The sequence below is a fragment of the Mobula hypostoma genome, chromosome 8 (assembly GCF_963921235.1).
Source record: "Mobula hypostoma chromosome 8, sMobHyp1.1, whole genome shotgun sequence".
In the NCBI taxonomy this organism is placed as follows: domain Eukaryota; kingdom Metazoa; phylum Chordata; class Chondrichthyes; order Myliobatiformes; family Myliobatidae; genus Mobula; species Mobula hypostoma.
The window spans coordinates 126172716-126192165 of NC_086104.1; the positions used below are offsets into that span (position 1 = coordinate 126172716).

At 48.3% G+C, this 19450-nt stretch overlaps 1 protein-coding gene across 2 annotated transcripts in view; it reads right to left on the reverse strand.

Moving 5' to 3' along the window:
- The window catches only part of LOC134350909 (glycogen synthase kinase-3 beta-like), a 77050-nt gene that overhangs the window by 32994 nt on the left and 24606 nt on the right, over window positions 1–19450 (reverse strand). For both annotated transcript variants that reach the window (XM_063056745.1, XM_063056744.1), the window contains exons 4-6: window positions 18175–18285; window positions 15934–16064; window positions 7232–7338 (exon numbers count right to left, since the gene is read on the reverse strand). In XM_063056745.1, coding sequence (XP_062912815.1) covers window positions 7232–7338; window positions 15934–16064; window positions 18175–18285 — 349 coding nt within the window. The remainder of the gene's footprint in view (window positions 1–7231; window positions 7339–15933; window positions 16065–18174; window positions 18286–19450) is intronic.

Below are 19450 nucleotides of genomic sequence, written 5' to 3' on the forward strand. Positions count from 1 at the left end.
CCGGGAATCTGTTGCACTCTGCTCATTTGGACTATTCAAGCATTTAGTTGGGATGTACTCTTTTCCTATTATGGGCATGTGCACGAGGTCGAGGGGGAGTTGTCGGTAAGAAGATGGCAACCTTTATGTACTAAATGTAATCAGATTTTTAAAGTTGTTCAAACAAATGAAAATCTTGTCTTTGTCGTCTGAGTGTAGCAGAGGCTGGTTGTCAATGATCAGATCCCACCGGCATTTGATGAGAGCAAGCCTATGAAACTGGAAAATGGTCTTGTGTTATGGAGCTCTAGAAGCAGCAGCAGAACCCTGCAGCTGTACTGTCACTTTTAGGAAGAGTGAGAGAGACCAGCATGGGAATTTTGGTGGAAGATCTGAACGAGGATGACGGTATGAATGCGCTAATAAATGCACTTGACTCAAGTTTTTTTGAAGGAAGAAAAGGATCGGATTTATGAGGCATATACAGATTTTGACAACATTTCCAGATACAGTTCTAGAAATATGGTTGATATTATTGAATTTGTACAAAAGTACAATCACATGCATAAATACAAAATGGAACGTCCTACGTGTCTAGACATAAAGAACAGCTAGCATTAACTGTATGTACAGAACTTACATTTACATCTATGAAATTGCCACTGAAGAGGATTTTGGAGAAAAGGCCACCAACAGTTAGAATTAGTTTGAGTCAGGAAACAGTATACTTCACTGAGCAGAAATGAGAGTACAGCAAGCGTAGGTCCTAGAGCGACCAGACGAGGGTACCATTAACTGGCACAAATCCACTAAACAAGTACCGTAGGGGGATTGAAATGTGCAGTTTGTCAAAGTACTTACCACTGGGCAAGAAAATGTCCATACAGAAACGAACAAGTTCGACTAACTGAAGAAAATAAATCTGAAGATGTGGAAGAGTGCCATATCACACTGTTTGCAAGGGAATCACTTACTAATGCAGAGATTTTTATGATCGAATCTCTAGGATCTGCTATTGTTACAGCAAGCACATGCAGTGTGGAGAAAATGGCTTGAAAGCTATGGAAGAAACTAAACTAGAATTAAGTGCATAAACTGGTGAACACAAGTACACCCATTCACAAAGCATTCAAATTTGGAGATAGAAAGATTGTGCATTCTATCAAAAGACTGATAATTCCCGCAAATATAGGGCAGACAAAACTTTACATTGAAATGGAGTCGGTACAAGTGAACATTCCATTACTCTTGAGTAAAACTTCCCTAAAGAAAGTGGGGGCAGTACTGGATATGGAGACAAAGCCAGCGTCTCTTGAGATCACCAACTCTGAACACTACAGTGTGAACATTCTGGATGAAGATATTACTGAGAGTCAACTGTCACAGAGAACATGACCCCAGATGAGAAACGCAAAGTGTGCTCAAGTTTCACAAGCAGTTTGGATATGCTTTAATTGAGACTTCAGAAACTGCTCAGGAGTTCAGGAAACAAAGATGCAGCACACATCAAAGTTGCTGGTGAATGCAGCAGGCCAAGCAGCATCTCTAGGAAGAGGTACAGTCAACGTTTCAGGCCGAGACCCTTCGTCAGGACTAACTGTAGGAAGAGCTAGTAAGAGATTTGAAAGTGGGAGGGGGAGATCCAAAATGATAGAAGACAGGAGGGGGAGGGATGGAGCCAAGAGCTGGACAGGTGATTAGCAAAAGGGATATGAGAGGATCATGGGACAGGAGGCCCAGGGAGAAGGAAAAGGGGGAGGGGGGGGAAAACCTAGAGGATGAGCAAGGGGTATAGTCAGAGGGACAGAGGGAGAAAAAGGAGAGAGAGAGAGAGAAAGAATATGTGTATATAAATAAATAAGGGATGGGGTACCAGGGGGAGGTGGGGCATTAGCAGAAGTTAGAGAAGTCAAGGTTCATGCCATCAGGTTGGAGGCTACTCAGACGAAATATAAGGTGTTGCTCCTCCAACCAGATGCAGATTATTTTTCCATTCTAAAGCAGATAATTGACAGCTGTGAGACATGCCAAAAGTTTGGAAAGCCCAAGCCCAAGCCTGCAGTTGGTCTACCACCAGCATCTGAATACAATAAAATAGTAGCTGTAGACCTACATGAACTGGAGCAAGGAGTGTGGTATCTCATCACTGATGCATTCAACGTATTGCAAATACAAAGGGAACCACAGAGATGGTGAAAAAAAAACTTCGTTCATTCCTGATTAAGCATTAATAGCCCAGCTTGGAATGTATTCAGTAATAATCGTGGTGAATTAATATTGATGAATTCAGAGATATGGCAGAGAACTTTAACATTGAAACAAAGACATCAGCAGCATATATATTGCAGTAACACACATCAAAGTTGCTGGTGAACGCAGCAGGCCAGGCAGCATCTCTAAGAAGAGGTACAGTCGATGTTTCGGGCCGAGATCCTTCGTCAGTTAGTCCTGAGGAAGGGTCTCAGCCCGAAACGTCGACTGTACCTCTTCCTAGAGATGCTGCCTGGCCTGCTGCGTTCACCAGCAACTTTGATGTGTGTTGCTTGAATTTCCAGCATCTGCAGAATTCCTCGTGTTTACATATATATTGCAGTAATGGACTTCTGAAGTGACACAATGAAATGCTCACTGAAATAATACTGATGGTAAAGAAAAGCAATGGCTGTGATTGGAACACAGCTCTGGACTGGGCCCTTATGGCAACGAATACCATGCACAATATATGTGGCTATGGCTCATGTCAACTTGTGTTCGGCCACAATCCAAAGCCTCCCTTTGTACTGGCTAACAGGCTACCTGCTTGAGAGGGCACTACAAAGAGTGAATGGTTGGGAAACATTGCACAGCGTGCATCAAGGACAGCTTTCGCTGAAGCTGAGTGTTCAGAGAGAATTCGACGAGCACCAAGGGCACAGCTCTGTCCGACAGATGTAAACTATGGGGCAGGATGAAGTGTATTACAAAGAAGCAGTCCATACAGAATGGAAACATCCTGGAGTTGTCACTGGTCAGGGTGGAGTTGTGGTATTTGAGAGACATGGAAGTACAGAAAGAGAGAGAGCATCACAAACTGAAGACCATCAGAACTCCGTGGAGAATGATACGATAAATGAAATGCACTTACCTGATCCTGTGTCACATAGCACAGACAGTGACAAGGAGAGTGCAGCTGAGGACCCAGCAGAGTTGCTCACAGTGGCAGAGACTGTGCTGAAGAGAGTGCAGCTTGCCTGAACAGAAGTCATCACAAGAGCAAAGACAACATGGAAGTTTCAGTCTTAAAACAGACCAAACTGTGAGATTTGTAGACCTAGACTCTGGTATCTGATACAAAGCTGAAGTCTTAGGGCGAGCAGGCAAAGCCACTGGGAGAAACAAAATTGGATACAACTTGAATTACCTAGAGAACCCGCCACGGTCACTGGCACTGCAGGGTCAGTTGATCTGTCACATGTAGACAGACTTCATATTGAACCAAGTATAGATCAGGCTGGACCATCTGAGAAATGTCAAGAGGAAGATATCCTAGTAACTAAGGACATGTCATTTGAATCTGCAAAACAGGATGAAATCAGTAGCTGGAGAAATAATGGAGAGTTTGAGGAAGTCAGAGACATTGGCCAAAAGACAGTGTGCAAGATAGGTGTACACCTTGAAAGAAACCCCGACAGGAATTACACCAAAAGCACACCTGACGGCTAGAGGTTTTGAGGAACTGAACATAAAAGACTCACCAACATATGCATCAGAGTCTCTCTGACTATTTCTCTCAGTCATATGTCAAAAGCATTGGCAACCCCATTGCATGGACATAAAATCTGCATTCTTACAGGGAATAGAATCATCACGTGACATTTACATTTGACCCCTGCCTGAAGCCAGAGGTGAAGGAACACTGTGGAAACTCAAAAAATGTATATGGTCTAGCAGATGCATCAGTCTACTGGAATAAAAAGGTCAAGGAAGTAATGTTGAAAACTGGTGGAAATATGTCACAAGTGGATCCAACTGTTTTTTTACTGTCAAGATTCAGGATACCATGTGATGAGACTTACTTGCCTGTCATAGATGACTTCATATGGGGAGACTCACAAAACTTTGCCACAACAATCATCCCTCAGCTAAAGTCAGCTTTTCAGGTTGGACAGGAGGAATATGACAGATATTCTATATCAGGATATACATCTTTGCTGTTGATGGAAGAGTACAACTCCACCAAGAAAGCTACATAAGGAGTCTTCAGACAATCAGCATGGAATCCTCACATGCCACACAACAGGATGCACCCCTCAGTGAAACTGAAGCTGAGCAGACATGACATCATGTTTGATGCCTGCAACTTGACATCCAGCACAAAAAAAGCCATAGTAGAAACTTTACAAGAGGCAAACAAGCTAGTGTGCAAAATTCAATCTGGAAAAAGTAGTCTTGAAGATTGGAAAAGATGGCTCACTGAGGCTCGTTGCCTTTAATGAAGCCTCACTTGGAAATCTTCCTGATGGAAGTACTCAAAGGGGACATTTTATTGTACCGATGGGAGAAGAGGGAAGATTTCACCTCTGTGTTGGCAATCAAAAAGGATCCAAAGAGTTGAATGTAATATGCTGAGTAGAAACTCTTGCAGTGTTTGAAGGTATTGACAGTGCTATTTAACTGGCCATACTCCGTTCTGAGCTCGTCCATGGTGACCCAAAGAAGAACGGTCTACAAATAACTTGTGTCACAGACAAATACTCTGGTTTATGCCATCAAATCCACCCAGTCAGTTACAGAGAAGAGGCTTCATCTAGAGATAAGTAGCATCAAGGAACTTGTCCAAGCACAGAAAATTCATCATGTTCTGTAGTCAACTACAAGTGAACAACTGACTGTCCCTTGTGCTGCTGAAGACACTTAGTGAAGGCAACTAGTACGTTAAGAACTGTATCAACATCAAGGGTTAGAACTAATTCCCAAGTCCTAACGGACATCTAAACTGGTACTTTTTAAACTATTTTTTAATGTACATAAAAAGAATGGGAGACAGTTGGGCTATGTAAGCATTTGGTTGGGATTTGCACTTCCTCCGTTATAGGAATGCCTGGCGGGGTGGGGGGGGGTGGTGAGAGAGGATTTGTGAGTAAGAAGATGGCAGCCTTTATGTACTAAACACAATTCGGGAAAGAAAACCTTGTCTTTGTCATTTGAGCATTAACAGAACCATTCTCTCCCATCTCTCTCGCCCTGAAACCATTCTCACCCACCTGTATCTGGGATTATCTATCTATCTATCTATCTATCCATCTCTCTCTCTCTCTCTCACAGACAATTCACCCCATCTCTCTCCCCCCCCCATCCCCGGGACAATTCCTCTGTGTGTGTGTCTCTCTCTCTCTCTCTCCCCCATCTTTCACACTCACTGGGACCATTCTCTCCTGCTCTCCTGTCTCCCTCTGGGGCAACTCCCTTCCGTCTCTCAATAAACTCTCTGTGGGACATTCACAATTCTCTCCGGTTTCTTTCTTCCCCTGTCCCTCTCCGGCACATCTCCCCCCACCCTCACCCCCTTTCTCTCTGGGACATTTCCCCTCCCTCTCCAGGACGTCTCCCCCCTCCACCCCCTCCCCCTCCGGGATGTCTCCCCCCTCCCACCCACTTCCTCTCCAGGACCTCTCTCCCCACCCACCCCCTTCCTCTCTGGAACGTGTACCCACCCCCCACCTCCTTCCCCCCACCCTCTCCGAGACGCCTCCCCCCTCCATCCCCTCCCTCTCTGGGATGTCCACCCCCCCTCCCCCCCAACCCCCTTCCTCTCCGGGACATCTCCCCCACCCCACCCAGTCCACCCTGCCTCTCTGGGATGTCACCCCCCTCCAACCCCTTCCTCTCCGGGACGTCTCCCCCTCCCACCCCCCCTTCCTCTCCGGGACATCTCCCCCACCCCACCTAGCCCACCCTTCCTCTCCGGAAAGCCTCCCCACCACCCCTTCCTCTCCAGGACATTTCTCCCCACATCCTCTCCGGGACATCTCCCCCCCATTCCTCTCCAGGACGTCTCCCACCCTCCCTCTCCAGGACATCTCCCCCTCTCACCCCCCTTCCTCTCCAGGACGTCTCCCCCTCCCACCCCCCTTCTTCTCCTGGACGTCTCACCGCATCCCCCCCCACCCAGCCCACCCTTCCTCTCCGGGAAGTCTCCCTTCCACCCCCTTCCTCTCCAGGACATTTCTCCCCACTTCCTCTCTGGGACATCTCCCACCCCTCCTCTCCAGGACGTCTCCCACCCTCCCCCTCCAGGACGTCTCCCACCCTCCCCCTCCGGGACGTCTCCCCCCCCCCACCCCCTTCCTCTCCAGGACGTCTCCCTCCCCCACCCCCTGCCTCTCCAGGACGTCTCCCTCCCCCACCCCCTGCCTCTCCAGGACGTCTCCCTCCCCCACCCCCTGCCTCTCCAGGACATCTCCCCCCCCACCCCTTTCCTCTCCAGGACATCTTCCCCCCACCCCCCCCCTCTCCAGGAAGTCTCCCCCGCCACCCCCTTCCTCACCGGAACATTCCTCCCCACCCATCTCCTTCCTCTCCAGGACGTCTCCCCCCCACCCCCTTCCTCTCCAGGAAGTCTCCCCCTCCACCCCCTTCCTCACTGGGACATTCCCCCCCACCCATCTCCTTCCTCTTCAGGACGTCTCCCCCACCCCCTTCCTCTCTGGGACATGCCCATCCTTCCTCACCAGGATGTCTCCCCTCCCCACCTTCCTCTCTGGGACATCTGCCCTCCCCTTTCCCACTGACTCTTTTCTCTGGAATGTATGTATATATATATATATATATATGCATCTCTGTCTCTCTCTGACCCATCTTTCCACTCCCCCTTCTCCCCCTCTCGCTCTTGGTTGGTTCTGTCCCATTCTCCCTCTCTTTCCAGGTTGTCTCTCTCCATCCCTCCCTCACTCTCAGGGTTATTTCATTCCTCCCTCCCACTGCATCTCTTCTCCGGGACGGCTCTCTTCTCCCTCTCTCCCCGAGACAGCTCTTTTCCTCTACTCTATGGCTCTCCTTCCCTACCCTCCTCGGGATAGTTCTCCCTCTCTCCGCCTGGGATAGCTCTCTCTTCTTCTTCTTCTCCTCCTCTCTTCGGACATCTCTCCCACCCCCCCACTCCCCGACTTTCTCTGGGACAATTCTCTCTGTCTCCTCCATCTCTGTGGGACAGCATAGTCTCTGTGTCTCTGGCACAGTTTCTCCTCACCGGGTCTGCCCAGCGGTCACTCACCGATATTGGATGTGTAGTCTGTAGCTCCAAAGATGAGCTCTGGTGCTCGGTAATATCGGGAGCAGATGTATGATACATTGGGTTCACCCTTCACCAGCTGCTTCGCACTGCAATCAACATACACTCACATTAAGATATCTTGTCCTGTTAGCTCACTCCAGCAACCCAGGTCATTACAGCACCAGGATGGTGCTGAGACACTGTCATACTCCCGATGACCTGTTGAGTCCAAGCTGTGCCGCTGACAGCCAGTCACCAGGTTCTGTCAGTTACTGCAGTTCCCCATTCTAGTTTTGCACACACATCCTTACGTGGGACCTTGCACTCCGAAAGCCTAAATACACCACTGAATACACTGGTTCTCTCCCGTCTACCCTGTCAGTTGCAACCTCAAAACATTCCAGAAGTTTTGTTGAGAACTTCCCTTTCACGTTGACTCCTGTCAGAGTCATATAGCAGGGAAAGAGGCCCTTATGGCCTAACTCATCCTTGTTGACCAACTAATCTAGAAGCACTTGACCCATATTCCTGTCCATTTACCGGCCCCAATGTCTTGTTAATGTACCTGGCTCAAGCACCTTTTCTTGCAGCTTCTTCCACATATGGACAACCCTCTGGGTGAAAAAGTTGCCCCCCAGATCCCATTCAAATCTTTCCCATCTCATGTTAAACTTCAGCCCTCTTGCCTGTGAAAAGACCAAGTGCACTATATCTATGTACACCCCTCATGATCTCTTTAAGCTCATCCCTAAGTTCTTGCATTCTAAGGAATAAACTCCTCGCCACTGTTACTTAATAATTTCCTGTCAGCCACCTTGTGTACAGACACTAGTGTGTCTAGCGTCACTTCATGGATGTACAACAAGCTATGTATTTATATTTATTATTGCATCCTTTATCTTATTGTGTTTTTTTATGCTGTACCTGATCCGGAGTAACAATTACTTAGTTCTCCTTTATACTGTGTACGGGACATTCAACAATCTTAAATCTTTAAAGTTATGGTGTACCAATTCCCTCCCTATAACTCAGGCCAAGTCCTGACAGCATCCTTGTAAATCTCTGCACTTTGCTCTTCAACTGCCTCGTTTACTGTGAACTCTAGCAATTTCACTACCTTTTGTCAGGGTAATCAGGTCAATAATTCTCTCTTTTCTTACCAAGGTTACATTAGCTGCTTTCTAATCCATTGGAAATGTTCCCTAGTTGTAAGAACATTGGAAAATAACCAATGCATCGACTATTTCTAGCGCCATATCCTGACGTACTCTGGAGCCCTGTAGATTTCACCTACAAACACAGATTTGCTTCAGCTTCCCCCCCACCACCACCTCACTGGACCCTCTGAACCCAATTTTTCTTTTGGGAAGTTAGGCTTGATACAAGTTGAACCCACGCACACAACCGATGAATTCTACCATTCCCTTCCTCCCCACAGTTAATCCCCAAGGATCTGACGGTAAGGCAGTGATGTTTGTCTTCACTAATTTTTTTTGTCTCTCCACATATTATAAACATTGAGTTGTGATACGGCCTATGCTCTCTGCAAACTTACTCTTGTACTGTATCTTCCTTCTCAATCAGTTTATCCTTTTTTCTGAACTGATCACAATCCTCGGGCTTGCTTTCTACTGGCCTTCCTTGAATTAATTCTTTCCATAATTTTTTGGCAAATCATGATTGAGACACCTTTTTTGTTTGCACCAGAGATATGCCATCCATGTAACTTTTGAATTTTACGCCTTGGATCCCATCATCAATTGTTTAACTAACATTCCACAATCTATCATAACCAATTCCCACCTTCTAAAATTAAGATTCCTTTATTTTCATTCACAAGACCCTACTTTGAGAAGCAATCCTCTCGCCCTCTTTTAATAAAAAACAGTATCGTGTTATGATTACTCTTCCCCAATCAATACCAATCTTTCCTCATTGCACAGTAGTAATCCAGGAGCAGCAGACACTCTGCTAGAGGAATTCAATGGGCTGACCAACACTAATGGAAGGAAAAGAACTACACTGTCAAGTTTTGATGCAAAGCTCTGAGTTCCTCCAGCAGGCTGTTGTTCCAGATTCCTGCACCTGCAGTCTCACGTGTACTCACACCACAGTGGTGTGCTTTCTCTCATGAGTTCCTGAACTAACGAGTCCACAAAGCCAAAACGAGTGCACAGCTCAACACATCATGGGAACTAGCCCCCCTCAATGGCCTCTATCGATACTTCTTGCTACCTCAGTAAAGCACCTAGCACAATCGAAGACTGCACCCACCCGGACGTTCCCTCCCTTGTCAGGCAGCATTTATAGAGGGGAGTAAACAGTTGACATTTCAAGCTGAGACCCTGCATCAGGACTGAAAAAGTGAGAAAGGGAAGGGGTGAGAAATTACTACTGCCACAATGAGGTTGGAAGTTAGAGAATTTGATGTCACATATGGGATATCCTATCCATGACTTCCTCTACTGCTACAATGAGACTATACTCAGGTTGGAGGAGCAACACCTGGGTTGCATCAACACTGATTTCTCTAACCTCTGGTAACTTCTCCCTCCTCCCTCTTTTTTCCATTCTGCATTCTGGATCCCCTCTCACCCTTTCTCTGCTTCTCTCCTGCCTTCCCCATCACCTTCCCCTGGTTCCCCTCCTTATTCCCTTCTTCCATGGTCCACTGTCCTTTCCTATCAGATTCTTCCGTCTTTAGCCCTCTACCTCTTGCACCTATCAGTTCCCAACTTCTCACATCAACCATTTTCCCCTACCTACCCATCTTCCCCCTCAACTAGTCTCACCCATCACCTGCCAGCTTGTATTCCCCCCTCTCCTCCAATCTACTTATTAAGGCTTCTGTCCCCTTCCCTTCCAGTCCTGATGTAGGGTCTAGGCTGAGAACCATTGACCACAGATGCTGCCTGACTTGCTGAGTTCCACCAGTGTTTTGTACATTTGCTCAAGATTTCCAACATTTGCAGAATTTTGTGTTTATTCTCTCTTCTCCCCTCTCTCACCGGGCAGAAGAAACAAAAGCCTAAAGGCACATACCACTATGCTCAAGAACAGCTTCTACCCTGCAGTTATCAGATTCTTGAACGTCCCTCTTTTATAGTAAAATGGACTTTTGGCCTCACAATCTACCTCATTATGATCTTGCACTTTTTTGGGAGCTTTTACAATTTATTCTACATTGTTATTGATTTACTTAATCCTTGCTCAATGCACTTTGATATAAAATTCTCACCATCTGGGATATGAGCTCTTCTCATTACTACCTCCGGGGAAAAGGTACAGATGCTTGAAAATTCACACTCAATGATTCAGGGACAGCATCTTCCCCTGTGCTATCAGATTTCTGAAATGTCCATGAACACCATCTCACTCTTCCTCCTCTGCACTTTTTATGGTAACTTATGGTAATTATAAATGTCTTGCACTGTATTTCTGCTACAAAACAAATGTTATGTCAAATGTCAGTGAAAATATACCCGATTCTGATTCAGCTGCAGTCTTGTGCGTTTCCCTCTTGCTTTTCACTTTCCCGTCTTTAGTTTTTACTCTCGCCTCCTCCACAGTCTCCCCACTCCCTGCGATTCGTTTAAACCCTCCCTAAAAGTATCAGTACATCACTTTGGTATGGACCATAGATTCTGTCCCGCCCAAATCACTGCACGTAACCCATCACTCACCATCCCCAGAGTCCCAGAAATCAGAAACCTGCCCTACCTGTGACACAAGAGATCCTGCGTGTGATGGAAATCTTGAGCAACACGCACAAAATGCTGGAGGAACTCAGCAGGTCAGGCAGCATCTATGGAGGGGAATAAACAGTCGATGTTTTGAGCCAAGACCCTTCATCAGGACTCTGTGAGGCCCAAACCATACAAAGGGTCTGAACCCAAAACAATGACTGCCCATTCCCCTGACCGTTGAGAACCTCCCTATCTATCACCTTTTTGGTCCCATGTTCTCCTGTTCCTGCGCTTCACTAACACATAGCAGCATGACCTCTGAGATCCTCTTTTTCATTTTGCCCCTGCTGAGATTCCTGTGGCAATTCACCTCATTGGTACTAGCTGGTTGTTCACCCTGTCCCTTCAGAAAGTCCTGCAGCCACCCTGATACATCCCTGATCCTGGCACCAGGGAGGCAATGTACTTGGATTCCTGATTGTGGCCACAGAACTGTCTATCTGTACCCCTTAACAATCAAGTCCCTGTTAACAAAGACCTTCAGGGCTTTATCCTGCCTTCATGTTGAACACAGCCATCCTGGTTGTTGCTGTTTTCTTGAGTGACCATACCCACAACAGTATCCAACAAAATACATGTGTTTGAGAGTCAGAAAGATATACAACATGGAGGCAGGCACTTTGGCCCAAATTATCCATGCTGAGTTCATTGGTCCTATCTACCCATGTATGACCCACAGCCCTTTAAAACTCTTCTTATCTAGATGGCTTTTAACTGTTGCTAACATGCCCTTCTCGACCATTATTTGTGGCAGCTCTTTCCCTTGCGTGAAGAAGTTGCTCCTGATATCCCTTTTAAATCTCTAAACTCTGATGTTAAACCTATACCCTCTTGATTTTAACACCCACCTTCCCAGGAAGAAGACAATGTGCATTCACCCTGTCTGTGCTCTTCATGATCCTACACACCACTACCAGGATTCACTCCTCAATTTCTTGCGTTCCAAGGAACAAAATCCTAATCTACACAACTTCTCCTTGCAAATCAGAATCCCGAGTCCAGGAAACATTCTGATAAATCTACTGTGCAAACTTTCTAGTTTATTAACATCTTTAATACAATGGGGTATCCAGAACTGTACACAAAACTCCCAAGTTTGAGACTGGCTGTCAAAGTCTTGGATGGCGTCGTCATGAGCTACAATCAGCCTGGCCAGCACAGAGCAGGGTCTGCAGATGGTGGCCTCACTGTCTTACATAACTGTAATGTAACTTTTCAACTCCTGTACTCAGTACTCTGACTGATGAAGACCAGAGTGCCAGATGCCTACCTCACCAACCCGTCTACCTGCAAAGCCACATACAGAAAACTAGATAACTGCACTTCAAGAACACTCCACTCCGTAACACTTCCCAGAACTCTACCATTCATGGTACAAGTCGTACCCTGGTCTGGTCTCCCCAAATGCAATACCTTACCTTTATGGAATGTCCACAAGGGACTTGTGTACTACCTTTTCCTGCTTCTCTGTCTGGTGGTCCCTATCGCTTTTCTGTAGTGCCTTCTTTGTTAGACATCTCATCATTACTCTGCCCCCACCCCCACGCCCAACCCAGCCTCTGCCACCTGCTCCATTGCCTTGTTAACTCATCACATTACTGTCCACCCCTGTGTGTGGCAAACTGCGGACACGACTGGCAAGGCCAGAAGTTATAAAGTCATAGAGCAGTGGTCTCCAACCTCTGGGCCGCGAAGCATGCAGGGGTGCAGTGGTGGCCGGAATGCACACAGCACATCTTCATAAAAAAAGCCGAAATAAACAAGCTAACTAATTAGGTGTGGTCCGACACGTAAATGTCAGCACAGATCAGAGATGATTGCTGATTGTGTAGAGCAAGTGAAATCGGCAATCGCCTCTGATCTGAGCCAACATTTACGTGCCGAGCGGTACCTAATTAATCAGCTTGTTTATTTCGGCTTTTTTCTTAAAGATGTGCTGGGTACGTTCCAGCTACCGCTGCACCCCTGCATGCTTCGCGGCCCGGAGGTTGGGGACCACTGTCATAGAGTACTACAGCACAGTAACAGGCCCTTCAGTTCATCTACTCAATACTGACCTGTATTTTCTGCCTAGATTCATCTACATGCATGTGAACCATAGCCCTCATTGCCCCTTCCAATCATGCACCTATCCAAACTTATTTTGAACATTACAATTGAACCCACATCTGCTGTCAGCTCATTCTACACTCGCATCACCCTGTGTGAAGACATTCTCCTGAAAATAACTCCACAAGTTATCGCCCATCCCTATCTACCCGCCCCACCCCGAGAAGGTGTTGGGGGGGAATTGGGATTGGCCGAATTCCTGTAGTGAAATTGCTGGTGGGGAGAGCTTCTACAGATATACACATCCAAGTCAGGAGGGGAACCTGCAGGCAGTGGTACTGCTGTGCAACCTCATCCTGTCGGCTAGCGTGGGACTTGCTATCGGAATAGCCGGGGTATACCCGGCAGGCAGTAGCTCTGCACTGCTGCTGGGGGAGATGGGGGTTCAAGTTTGAAACTTGCTATCAAAGTCTTGGATGGCGTTGTCATGAGCTACAGTTGCCTGGCCAGCACAGAGTAGGGTCTGCAGATTGTGGAAGGCTGCCACTCTCTGCAGGACACAGTTGGTTTTGGATCTAAAATTAAAATTTAAATTGTTATTTTCCTTGTAGTTTAACTTCCTTTATGTTTGCTTATATGTTTGTGTAATTACCTGCTGCATCATGAGCGCAAGCCACCTCACTATCAAGGATACCTTGCAATGGTGGTGCCTCAAGAGGGCGGCATCCATCATTAAGGATCTTCACCAGCTGGGACATGCCTTCTTCTCATTACTCCTTCACTATTCCTCTTTTGCACTACTATTTTATTGTGCCTTATCGTAATTTGTGATTCCTGCACTGTACTGTTGCCTCAAAACAACAGATTTCAGTGACAATAAACCTAATCCTAATTCTGTTTGTAAATTTTCAGTAGATTTTCAATAATTTACAGCTCTGTACAGTTGAACGATTTCTGTATAATTACCTGCTGCATTCAGCTGCTCCTGCTCTTCTGCAGTTTCTTTGTCTGTGATGCTGTGACAGCGACTGTCCGCGATAAAATTCCCTTATCTAACCAGAACTAGCTTGCAATGGAAGGGGGAGGGGAGCACGAGGTCCAGTCATTGTTATTTGCCTTACTTCTCTTTACGTTTTACTCGCTGTTACAAGCTGACCTTGTCTGAGGGGGACTGAGTGCTAACCTGTGCCTGTAACTCCAGGTCACAGGGGTTTCCTCACTTTGCCTATCGCCCTCCTCACGAACCCTCCAAACTTGCAAAGGTCGAGACCTGCCATCACAAATTATTGCCAACGCTGGACAGTTGTACTCATGGGGCTGGAGGAGTGATTCCCTACCCCAGCCACTTTGACTTCTGAAGCAAGTCAGAAATAGAGACGGGTGGTGCCGCAGGTAGATGGGCGAGTACGGTGCACAGGGCGGTGTACTGCTGGAGGGATTGTGAGAAAGGGAAGGCTGGCAAGAGAGGTGGGGGGGGGCGGGGTGGTGGCAGGAAAGAATATACCTATTGGTAGTAAGGTACAGGGTTACGCAGAGGATGGGGTGGGGAGGAAGAGATCAGGGTGAGAAGATGGGACGGGAACAGACCAGGAAGTGTTGTGGGGGTGGAATAGATGCGGGAAGGTGATGGTGGGAGAACAGACTGGAATGGCGCTGGGGGATCAGACCGGGATGGCGCTGGGGGATCAGACCGGAATGGCGCTGGGGGATCAGACCGGGATGGCGCTGGGGGATCAGACCGGGATGGCGCTGGGGGATCAGACCGGGATGGCGCTGGTGGGGGATCAGACCGGGATGGCGCTGGTGGGGGATCAGACCGGGATGGCGCTGGTGGGGGATCAGACCGGGATGGCGCTGGGGGATCAGACCGGGATGGCGCTGGGGGATCAGACCGGGATGGCGCTGGGGGATCAGACCGGGATGGCGCTGGGGGATCAGACCGGGATGGCGCTGGGGGATCAGACCGGGATGGCGCTGGGGGATCAGACCGGGATGGCGCTGGGGGATCAGACCGGGATGGCGCTGGGGGATCAGACCGGGATGGCGCTGGGGGATCAGACCGGGATGGCGCTGGGGGAACAGACCGGGATGGCGCTGGGGGATCAGACCGGAATGGCGCTGGGGGAACAGACCGGAATGGCGCTGGGGGATCAGACCGGAATGGCGCTGGGGGATCAGACCGGAATGGCGCTGGGGGATCAGACTGGGACGGCGCTGGGGGATCAGACTGGGACGGCGCTGGGGGAACAGACTGGAACGGCGCTGGGGGAACAGACTGGGACGGCGCTGGGGGATCAGACTGGGACGGCGCTGGGGGATCAGACTGGGACGGCGCTGGGGGATCAGACTGGGACGGCGCTGGGGGATCAGACTGGAACGGCGCTGGGGGATCAGACTGGAACGGCGCTGGGGGATCAGACTGGAACGGCGCTGGGGGAACAGACTGGGACGGCGCTGGGGGATCAGACTGGGACGGCGCTGGGGGATCAGACTGGGACGGCGCTGGGGGATCAGACTGGGACGGCGCTGGGGGATCAGACTGGGACGGCGCTGGGGGATCAGACTGGAATGGCGCTAGGGGATCAGACTGGAATGGCGCTGGGGGATCAGACTGGAATGGCGCTGGGGGATCAGACTGGAATGGCGCTGGGGGATCAGACTGGAATGGTGCTGGGGGATCAGACTGGAATGGCGCTGGGGGATCAGACTGGAATGGTGCTGGGGAAACAGACTGGAATGGTGCTGGGGAAACAGACTGGAAAGGCGATGGGGGAACAGACTGGAATGGCGCTGGGGAGGGAACAGACTGGGGAGGGTGGTGGTGGTGATGATGGGAACAGACTGAGGTAGTAGGTGTCTAGACCAAGGATGGAAATAATGGAGACAAATGGCCCCATTTTGACCCACCTGCCGAAGTCGCAGAGCTTGAGGATGGCGGTCTCAGGATCCACCAGCATGTTCTGTGGTTTGATGTCGCGGTGGCAGACGCCCTGGGAGTGAATGTATGCGAGGCTCTGAAATAACTGGTATATATACACCTGGTTGGGGAGAGTGAGATGGAATTAGTGAGTGCAGAACACCCAGCTCCATTCGAGGTGTCCCCCTTTCCCACTCCCATCCGCAAACTAACAGTGTGTGTCCTTACATGTGCAGGTACACAGGCACTGGGTGATCATCAACCGGCCACTGAAAATTGCCCTTGGTGGGAGCTGGGCTGACGAGAATGTGGGGTAATTTAAACAACCGCTTGATTGCTGGTGTGACTGTGTGGGCCGAAGGGTGCATCTCCAGGCTATGTTCCTCTATGACACAAATTCTCGCTGGAAATTTGTGACCCAGAGTCATCGACTAAGACTCATTCCTCACTGCCCATCCACAGCCTGACACTCTCTTACCGCCTCTCCCGCAGCACGGCACTGCCTTCCCTCCCACTCAGAAGACACAGGAAATTCGACATGTCAACATTGACCCTCACCAAGTTTTATCGAGGGGCAATAGAGCATCCCCCGCAGATAGAACATGGCTGGCTTGGCCGCTCCTCTGCCCATGACCACAAGCAACTACAGAGAGTTGTGGACACAGCTCAGCACAAGGACTGTCAAACTTCTCGGTAAAATAACTAGTGTAATCAAAGTGACCACGCAACCCGGACATTCTCTCTTCATCCCTCTCGCATCAGGCAGAAGACACAAAAGCCTGAAAGCACATACCACCTTCTATCCTGCTTTCAGAAGATTCAGGTAGAGATCTCTCTCAGACAATGAGTACAATCTCTTTTCCTCTTGCACTTTGCCTACCTGCACTGTACTATCTCTACAGCGCTAACACTATCCTCTGCATTATTTTCCTTTTCTGCAACCTCAGTGTACTGATGAATGGAACGGTCTGTCTGGATGGTACGCAACAAAAACTTTTCACTGCACTGGCATTGGTTTATTGTTGTCACATGCACCGAGATACAGTGAAAAGCTTGATTTGCGTATTGTTCATACAAAACAGATCATTACACAGTGCATTGAGGTACAACAGGGTAAAACAATCATAATGCAGAATAAAGTGTGACAGTTACAGAAAAAATGTAGTACAGGAACAATGAAGTACAAAATTATAACCAGCCTGTGACACAAGAGTCCATCTTATCGTATGAGAGATCCGTTTAAGTGTCTGATAACAGCAAGATAGCTGTCCTTGAGCAGGTGGAACATACTTTCAGGTTTTTGTATCTTACTTCTGATGGGAAAGAAGAGAAGAGAGAATGTCTGGGGCGAACGGGGTCTTTGATTATGCTGAATGCTTTACTGAGGCATCGAAAGGGTGTGTGTCTGTCTCTCTCTCTCTCTCTCTCTCTCACACACACAGATCAGGAAAAAATGAGGTCACCAGGGCCTTGTGACTGCTGCGCGGCCTCAGGGCGGATGGACACTGACCAGTCAATGACCACACCCCCCACCCTCAGTTGCTTCCACAGCCCACTAGTGAGGGGTTCCATCTCACCACTGCTCTCCGTGGTCAGTGGCTGCTACTCACACCCCGTTCTGACCAAAGTCCTAACCCGGTGCCCAATCTCCCATCCACATCCTGTCCAACACCATCGGCACTTGGGCAACCCCTCGCAGATCTCAACAGCCTAATGACATCCCCTCCATCCCAAGAACGAGTGTTGCTGGGAACTGGCTGTGCTCCCACACAGCAGACACTCAAACAGAGAGCTGTGGAGTTCACACAGGCAGTTGACAGACATCCTTCAGTGCCCTGTGTAACTAACCAATGTACCACCAGCCAGTGTACAGTGATACCCAGAGTCTGGTGTAACACCTGCCAGAGTACACCCCAACCTATGACATCCATTGCTCTGTTTAATCCCAGCCAGTGAACACTCACATTGTGATACTCACAGTCTAGTGTAACTAGTAAGATACCAGCCAGTGTACACGTCACTGAGTGACACACCCAACCAGTGAGGACAACGGCCAGTGTACTCCCCACATTGTGTGATGACCACTGCCAGTGTTTCACCAGACAGTGAATACCCCACAGCCCCAGCGACCGTCTTCAACCGGCCCCCGAGGTTGCCACTGTGCCCCGCCCAGCCACTGCTTCTCACTAAAGGCATTTCAGCACACAAAGCCAGTGCTGGTCACCGCTCACCTTGATGTAGATCATGGGAATGGGTTGCTTGGCCTTGTTGAAGTGCCGGGCGACTCGATAAACCGTCTCTGGAACGTAGTCTAGAACCAGATTTAAGTAAACCTCATCTTTCTGTTGGACACAAAAAACATCTGCAGTATTTACCACAGACACCCAACACACTACAGCAGGAGAGCCCATTCCCTTACCCCTCCCCACAGCAGGGGCCACGACAACCTCAGTGGTCAACCTGACAACCACCCTGACATGGGACAATCAACCCTACGATCTGGTTTTCAGCTGAGGAAAGGTACTTGCAAACCAGAACACAGACAGCTCGTTTCTCGGGGCCCCAGTGAAGCCTATGTGGTACACTGAGCAAAGGTCAGGTTGACACACTCGGCAGAGACGGTGAAATAAAGCGTCACCAAACTGATTGCTGGGATGGCCGGTCTGTCCCTGCGAGTCACAGAACAGTGTAGCAAGGAAACAGGCCCTTCAGGCCAACTCGTCCATTCCAGCCATGGTGCCCATCAACTAGATCCAGTTGCCTGCGTGTGGCCTTTATTTCCCCCCCCCCACCCCCCCCTTGTCTATGTGCTCATTTGAATGTGTTTTAAAAGCTTGCTTCCTCTGGCAGTGCGCTTCACACACTCCCAATCCTCTGTACTCAGGTCTCAACCTCACCACTCAGTCTCTTTAAATGTTTCCCTCTCATCTTAAACCCGTATGCTCTACTTTTCCGTTCTTCTTCCCCGTTCATTCACTTTATCTATGCCAATAAAGACTGTATAAACCCCTGTTGGATTGGGGTCTAAAATGTAATCTTCCTTGTTTAACTTTGCTCATGCTTGCTTCAGTTTGTATAGTCACCTGTCTATAAATGTTGAGTGGATTTTCAGTCATTTATAGTATAGCTGGTCTGTATTTTTTGTATATATTTTTTTCTGAAAGACTGTCATGGCAACATAAAACAAAGCTGTCCTTATTATCTCTTCAACTGCCCCAATCACAAGAATCCCTTTACCTATCCAGCTTGAACTAGCTTTCAACATAAAGACTGACAATGAGACGAGGTTCTTTGTTCTGTTCTTCATTCTCTCTTTCTTCCTTACTTACAGTAGCGTGAGTTGGTTAAGTTGTAGTTAGTTCCCTCCTGCTGCACTTTACTGATATTTCTTTATAAAGACTATCCAGTAAAACTGCTGGAACACAAGATTTGCACCTCATCCTTGACTTCTGAAGAACCTTATGGACATCATCATTTCTGGGTCTCTGTAAGGACACCTCTCAGTTT